At 51.4% G+C, this 8,043-nt stretch overlaps 1 protein-coding gene across 1 annotated transcript; it reads left to right on the top strand.

The window, feature by feature from the left end:
• The first annotated feature begins 3,062 nt into the window (after positions 1-3,062).
• On the top strand, positions 3,063-4,638 carry Pnma2 (paraneoplastic Ma antigen 2). The gene is given in 1 exon segment (XM_005415298.2): positions 3,063-4,638. A coding segment is annotated over 1 exon segment (1,086 nt). The 5' UTR covers positions 3,063-3,458; the 3' UTR covers positions 4,545-4,638.
• The last annotated feature ends 3,405 nt before the right edge of the window (positions 4,639-8,043 follow it).

The raw sequence follows: 8,043 nt of genomic DNA, 5'->3' as shown, positions 1-8,043 counted from the left end.
CGGCACACCGGGCCCTGGGATGGGCGAGGGGCCGCGTGGGCAGCGCGGACGGGGGGAGCATCCGCGGGCACCCAAACTCTAGTTAAGCGGCGAGAAGCAGGGTGGGCCCCGAAGGTTCTCGTCGGGAGCAGCCTCTGTGGCTGGGAAGTGGGGTGCACAACGTGGCGGGGAGGGAGGCCGAGGGGCGTGGGGGTCGGACGGAGGCCTCGGGTCTGCGGCGCGTGGCCGCGGGCACAGTCTGCGATTCCAGCTGTGCGCGACGACTTGGAGAGAAAGGGCGCAGACCCTCTGTAGGAGTCCCCAGGGTTCCGAGACCAAGCTACGCCGCTGCCCCAAGATGGGCCCAGGGGTGTCGAGATTTGGCACGTTCCAGCGCCACCACCCCTCGGCCCTCCCAGGGCCGGGTGTCCCGCAGCCGGTCCCCTAGCCCACGCAGCGGCTCGCACCCCTTGCGCCCTCACGCACAGACAAAAAGGTGAGGGTGTGAGCCGATTGAAGCCCACTGCCATTCCACGCTGCCAGGCACCCCGCCCCTGTTGCTCACTGCGCCAGAGCCGCGCGGATGCCAGAGGGCACGCGGGTTCAGTAGGCGCAGCGCGCCCCGGGGCGGGCAGGTGGCGGCGTGCGGGCTGTGAGAGTGTGCGGCGAGCTGCGTGGAGCCACGCCGGGGAAGGGTGTGCGGGGACTTGGTGTCCTGTGCAGCTCGTCTAGCCGCGGCCGCTGATTGGTAGATCTTTGAGGGGGCAATTTGATCTGCGTAAGGCCTTTCCTTGTTCTTGTCCATCTCCACATCCGGTCCGCTGACAGCCCCAGACTCGGGTCTGGAGTAGCCCCACCTCTTTCCAGCGTGGCTGCAAGCTGCAGAAACAATGCCCATCCTTTAGCGCGAAGTCTGGGCATGCTCAGTAACTTGGGTGGGTTTAGGCCTAGAGCGTCCAGGCAAGGCGGGAGAGGGGGGTCGTGCATGGCAGTGTGGCCAAGAGTCCAGTCCCCTGGTCAGCCCAACCCCCAGAGAGAATTAAATGCAGGTCCCCACTGCCATCCCACTTTCGGGGAAGACTAGGGGGAACGGAGTTAAAGGTGGAAGACTTCCGGACAGTTTGAAGATGAGCCCCCCTGAGGCGGGGGGAATACACTTCCGGCAGGGCTGAGAAGCCAGGCAGGCGTCTGGGACCAGATGTGCTTCGCATTGAACTGAGCGCTTCCAGACCCGGAGCTGAGACTCCGGCTGCACCGTTCTGGCTTCCACATTAAGAAAGAGGTCTGGAGAGATGGAGGGCGTGCCCAAGGTCAAGGTTCTAGCGATCCTAGGGGACAATTCCAGGGGCTTCTCCAGTTGCAAGCCTGGTCCTGTGGGCCTCTTTGTGTGAGAAAATACAAAGTTCTTACTACATTTGTCCATATCCACATATTCCTGTCCACGGCCCTATTGTGTACGAAGGGCGTTTATCTTGCCGCTTTTACAGAAGGTCCCTCGAAGGTGGGATCATCCATGGGAGACAGAACTCTCCAGAGGGAGCTGTGGGAGATGTTTCTTCTTCCTGCTTCAGTGCCTTCTTAATATCCCCGGTTCTTCTGCTCCAGTGGGACAAAGGTCACCTGAGAGGTCTCCTGGAAAAGTCAGCAGTCCCAGGTCCTTGGGCAGCACTTTCCCTCCTGGCTCTCTGGAACTCCCAGACTTTGGACTCTGGGCTCCATGCAGATTTTCCAGCCGAGGGGGAAAGAGTTGTAGCCCCGACCACACCCATCGGGAGGTGCAGTCACACACAAGTAAGGACAGCTGGGTCGCCCCCGGGAGGCATGGGTACAACAGTCTCCTGCGCTCACCTGCCCATGGTGTCGTCCTGGTGTACCTGATGATATTCGCAGTGACCAGATCACTGGGTGAGATGCTCACAAGGTGTCCCTGTGTCCTAGCAACCATGAGAGTAGCAGGGACTCTTCTTCCCTCTCCAGAACACCTCCGTGACACCGGGCACCTGCCTGTTGTCTTTTTGTGCAAATGATCCATCAAAGTTTAAAGAAGGTATTGTGTTAGTAACTTCCCATTTGCGGAAATAGCCTGCTGAACATTTGCAAAGACATAACATGGAGGGTTCACTCATGATTCCAAATTTGACTTCTCTGGCCCTATGAGTCCTTTTTTAAAAACTTATTTATTTATTTGTGGTACTTAGGGCCTTTGCACTGAACAAGAGTCCCACTCTCTTTTATTATAGTTTTATATTGAGACGAGACCTCACTGAGTCACTGGATTGACCAGGCTTGGCCCCAACTTGCAATCCTCCTGCCGCAGTTTTGTAGAGTATTGGGATCACTGCCACATCCAGCCCTATTTTTGTAATTGTTACACCTATATTGTTATTTTTAAACGTCTTATCAATTCACTGTTGGATTTCTTTTTCTGAGGATTAAATCCAGGGGCACTCTATCACTGAGCTACCCTTTCAGCTCCTTTTTATTTTTTATTTTGAGATAGGCTGTCACTAAATTTCCCAGGCCAGCCTTGAAGTTTATATCCTCCTGCTTGCTCAGCCCCCGGAGTAGCAGGATTACAAGCATGTGCCACAATTGATTTTTAAGTCAAAGAAATGGAAAAACACCATCTTTAAGAAATAATTGAACTATGAAAGATTGTTTCACTTTTCATCTTTCTTTACTGGATTGTCATATTTTTAGTAAACATTAATTTTCATCCGTGGATATTAGGCATGAAAATGTGTTACCTTTACGTGTGTGACAGGGCAACTTGGCTTAGTGGGGGGTGAGTGACATCTTCCTGCACTGGACACGGATATATAATAAGGTCCTTGACTGTCTCAGAACATTCTGGAACACATAACAGGCATCTGGCTACATCTGCTTTCCTCTCTCTCATGGCGTATGAGTCGTGAACGCATAGTGGGGAGCCTAGATTGCTTGGGATCTCCAGAAGGAAAGAAGTCCTGGACTAGAGCAGGGCCATGTCCTGGGACCGGAAGGGTTTGTGGTAAAACCGAGCATTGTTTCTCCAGGAGCCCAGTGCCCTGCTGTGAGACTTGTCTCCAGGATAAGAGTGGAAAGCATCTCGCTGCCACCGAGCCGGGAAGGGTGAAGTGTCGAAGGCCAGGAGCAGTGGGAAAGCAGCTGTCCCAGGTGCCTGGCCATGGGGGGAGAGTCCCCACTGCATGGCTGCCATGAACCATAGACCCTCAGGCAGTGGCACTGTGACGACTGAGCCATGACCTGCCCACCTCGGTGGGGTAGATGTGAGGATAGTCTGGAAGTGCTGAGTTCCTGGCACTGGTCACGGACAGGTTATTGGGTCGGAGGACCTCAAGAAGACTCCCCACGCAGGGACCCGTGCTCGGCTGGGTTGTGTTGAGAAGCTTCCCCATGACTTCGTCACTGCTAAGGCCGAGCACGTCTCTGCGCCCTGCTTGCTGCCCTGGAGTGAGAGCTCAGCAGTGTCTGGGACCATGGCGGTGGAGGACTGGTGCAGGCTCATGGGCGTGGGTGATCGGAAGTCGCTGATGGTAACCGGCATCCCAAGGGACTGTGGGGAGGCTGAGACCGAGGCCACCCTGCAGGAGACTTTGAAGTGCGTGGGCCGGTACAGACTGCTTGGGAGGATCTTCTGGAAGCAGGAGAACCCCAGAGCCGTCTTGCTGGAGCTCCTGGAAGACCGTGATGTCTCAGGGATACCCAGGGAGGTGCAGGGAAAGGAGGGTGTCTGGAAAGTGACCTTCAAGACCCCTAGCCAGGACACTGAGTTTCTCCAAAGGCTAAACTTCTTTCTAGAGAAAGAGGGACAGACAGTCTCAGGGATGTTCCGAGCCCTTGGGCATGAGGGAGTGTCTCTGGCCACTGTCCCCTGCATGTCCCCAGAGCTGTTGACCCACTTGTTCAGACAGGCGATGGCACATGCCCCTCGGCCCCTGCTGCCCATGCGGTACCCGAAGCTGAGAGTCTTCTCCAGGAGTGCCACACCCACCCCAGAGGAGGAGCCCTTCGAGGTCTGGTTGGAACAGGCCGCCGAGGTAGTCAAAGGATGGCCTGTCATGGAGGCAGAAAAGAAGAGGCGGCTGATGGAGAGCCTGCGGGGCCCCGCCCTGGACCTCACGCACATAGTCCAGGCTGACAACCCATCCATCAGCATGGAAGCGTGTCTGGAGGCCTTCAAATAGGTATTCGGGAGCATGGAGAGTAGCAGGTGCTCCCTGGTGAGCTACCTGAAGACCTACCAGGAGGAAGGGGAGAAGGTCTCGGCCTACATGCTGCGGGTGGAAACCCTGCTTTGGAGATCCGTGGAGAAGCGGGCCATTCCCAGGAACATCACCGACCAGGTCTGCCTGGAGCAGGTCATGGCCGGGGCCAGCCTCAGCGAGGTCCTCTGGTGTCGCCTCAGGAAGATGAAGGATCAGGGGCAGCCACCCACCTTCCTGGAGTTGATGAAGGAGATACAGGAAGAAGAAGAGAAAGAGGCCTCTTTTAAAAATGAGAATATTGAGGAGCCACAAAAAGGAGGTGGCTGTGGGCCCTGGGTTAAAGAGCGAGAGGACTGAAAGGCAGCTAGGAGTGGCCGCCCCCAGCCGGCAGGCCTGGGGACCTTTGCTTGATTAGGCTGAGACCTTCACAGTATTTTTTCTTTATCCTTTAATGTATAGGATTGAAGCTGGGCGTGGTGGCACATGCCAATGGTCCTAGCACATGGGAGGCTGAGGCAGGAGGATCATTGTGAGTTCGAGGCCAGCCTGGGCTACAAAGTGAGCTCTAGGGCAACCTGAACTTCATAGCGAGACCCTGTCTCAAAAAGACAAATAATAATAAAATAATAATAATAATAATAATAATAATGTACAGGTTTGAAATCAAGGCATTTGAATCAACTCTTGCTTTTTCTTTCTAAGAAAATAAATACCTGGAGTTTCTTATGCCCTCAGCAGATTGTTAATAAATAAGAGACTGAATTCCAAATGTTACGTAGCCTAAAGAAATCTAAAACGCCCATACTTCTGGTTCTTTTTAAATAAATACCCCAAATAGACTAAAATGTGTTCATACAACAGAAGGGAAAATTGACATCAGAAAAAAGTAGCTTCTGTGATGAGTTTGAAAAACAGTAGCTTGGCCTGCTGTGGATTTACCTCTCTCAAACCAGCAAATTCCTGCTAAGCCCTGAGCACAGGAGACTTGATATAGGAGTTAGAGAGCTCCGGCCACCGTGGACAGTTAAGCGGTTGTGCACCTGCGAGATGGGCAGGTGCTCGGGAAGCTTCCAGCAGAGAGGAGCTGCCTGGGCATCAGGTGTGTAGGGAGGGTGTGGACAGAAGAGTAGGACACCACCTCCTCCGGATTTCCTTCTCTCACCTGGGAAGTATTCACATAGGTCAGGGCTCCCCAAGCCCCCAGTCCGTGGAACTGGGCTGCACAGCAGGAGGTAAGGGAGCCAGCAAGTGAGTGGAGCTTTGTCTGTATTTATAGCAGGTTGCATCACTCAGATCACCCCCCACAGCTCTGCCTCCTGTCAGATGAACAGCAGCACTGGATTCTCATGGGAACATGAACCTACTGTGACCTGCACAAGCAGAGGGCTCTAGCTTGTGCATTCCTTCAAATCATCCCCCAACCATACACATACCACCCTTTCCCGGCCCCTGGAAAAACTGTCTTCCATGAAGCCAGCCCCTCGTGCCACAAGACTTGGTACCACTGATGCAGAGGGTCCCAGAACCAAACGCTGCATCGCGCTCTGAAGACACGGGATGCATGCCGTCCCTGCTTTCAGGAGGCCCAAGGCACAGAAATGGCCTCAAGGAGAGGGTGGACATTGGAGGACAGCTGCACACACAGGACACATGCATGTAGCCAAGGGACTGGTCTGGTCGGGGAGGAAGGTTTTGAGTGGCAAAAAAGGGCAAAGAGGAAAGAACCTCATTATTGAGGGATAATAAGGAATTTCTCAGTGTCTCAGTGAATGTATGCAGCAACTGTGCTCTTTATTGGTTGTTTTTTTATTATTATTTTGCTCTTTAGGAAGAGAAAGAAACTGAAGTTCAGATGGGGTCAGTGTTCTCAACACCAAAATACTATGTAGCGCCACCTAGACCAAAGCCTGGAACTCTGACTCATGCAGATCTGCTCTTCACCTTCTTCGTGGCTTTCAGGTTGTGTTCTCAAAGTCCTGCAGAGATTTTTCAGTAGCCCATGTTCAAAATGTGCTTTATACCCTTGAAGTAGCTAACAAATAACAGGTAGGCTCAAATGTGCTGGTGAACAAACGTTAAAGCTCAGCATTTACCAGCAGATCTGCTTTTGTTTCCAGATTGACCCACTTTGTGTAGACCCTGACCAAAACTTTCCTGCTGGTGTCCGTCCGTGCACCTATCCAAACTTCCTCTATTTGTCCCTAGATTTAAAAGCTGTAGAACCTCATGAAGGTTTAAATCAGGGTCCTGAATGCTACATCAAGTGTGCCAGGCAGTGCAAATGAGCACCACCCATTAGTAACGTGCTGGGCAAAGCTCTGCTACAGTTATGTACAGCCTTGGGGTAGATCTGTGCAATGCCATAAACAAATTGCTTAGCTTCTGTAAACCTCAGTCTCCTCGTCTGAAAATGGGATGATGAGAATACAGGGTAGTGGTTAGGATCAATGACAAAATGCCTTTTAAGCCCTTCTGTTGATGTCTGGAACTTAGAAGAGTGTCAGTACATTGAGGCTCTTGGGATTTTCGTGATGCTTCTTGTCAGCTTAATGCATGCTGTCCTTACTGTTCTTCCGGTTGTGCAGGAACAAGTGAAGGTGTAATCTTCCCGCCCAGTTGTGAGGCCTTTTCGTTGGAAACCATTTCAGCCTTCTGTACTTGTGATGCGTATTCCAGCAGTTGTTGACAGTCATTAGTGACTTGACTTTAAAACAACATCCTAGAGTGTAGGTTCATTTATCAGGAGAATACCTTGAGTTATAAGAAAAGCACTTTAAATAAGGTATCATTTGTGACCATTTGTCTTTCTTGAGACTACTTCTCAGTACTGTTTTGCCAGAGGGATGTGATCATCATCCATTATACCCTGATTTCATGTGGTTTTGTGCTCATGAAAATGGCCTCACTATTGTCATTTATTGACATTCTACAAAGTGAAATGTTACCATTGTGAAGTTGTAAAATAAATCTGTGCTAATAAAATCCTGAGTTCCTTTTTCTGATCCCCATATTGTGGTCAGTAGAAGCTATTGTTTGAAGAAGGAGCTTCACTACAGAATATTTTTCACTAAAAAATATTCTGGGAGACACTTTTATAAAATCAAGCTAAACCAAAAGGTCTTGAACTCCTCCAGGCCAGAAAATCTGAAATGCTGAAATAATGCTTGGGCTGTGTCTCCAGGAACCAGAGAGAACTTAGCCCACCCCTCATTGATTTCCCTTTGAAATACACAGAAACAGATGGAAGCCACCTCTTCTGAGACGACCAGCTTACTTGCTTCGGAAAATGACTGTCCAGACAAATGCCCCAGCCTCTGATCTGCCAAGGGGGAAGGGACCAAAAGGTGGAATCTTGCATTTCCATGCTGAAGTTAGCTTCCTTATGTTGATGTACAGGGGGAAATTTCCTCTTCCCTTTGAGCATCTTGAAATTACTTCTCCTCTTGTCTGAGGTGTGATGGGGAAGCATCCCTCATGGGGTCGTACATATGGCAGACCAGTCCATTAAAGATGAGGGTCTAGAGGCTGGGGATTTATCTCAGTGTCACAGCGCCTGTCTGGTAAGTGCAAGGTCGTGAATTTGATTCCTGGTACCAGAAAAAAAAAAAAAAGATGAGGGTCTGAAGGTGCCCGACCCCATCTCCCAGTCACTTGAGCAGAATTTTCCTAGGAGGTGGGTCTCATCCTACACTTCTTAGGTCTCCTGTCCTAACCCTTGGAGACAGCTCTTCAAGATTTACACACTAGGCCAGGGATATAGCTCAGCGGCATTAGTGCCTGCCTGGCAAGGACCTGAGTTCAATTCCTGGTACCAAAAGTAAAAGAGGGCCTGTTGGGGATTTAGCTCAGTGGCACA

The sequence above is a fragment of the Chinchilla lanigera genome, unplaced genomic scaffold (assembly GCF_000276665.1).
Source record: "Chinchilla lanigera isolate Chin_1 unplaced genomic scaffold, ChiLan1.0 scaffold00002, whole genome shotgun sequence".
In the NCBI taxonomy this organism is placed as follows: Eukaryota; Metazoa; Chordata; class Mammalia; order Rodentia; family Chinchillidae; genus Chinchilla; species Chinchilla lanigera.
The sequence above is the reverse complement of the archived record's forward strand: the minus strand, read 5'-3'. Positions and strand labels throughout refer to the sequence as shown.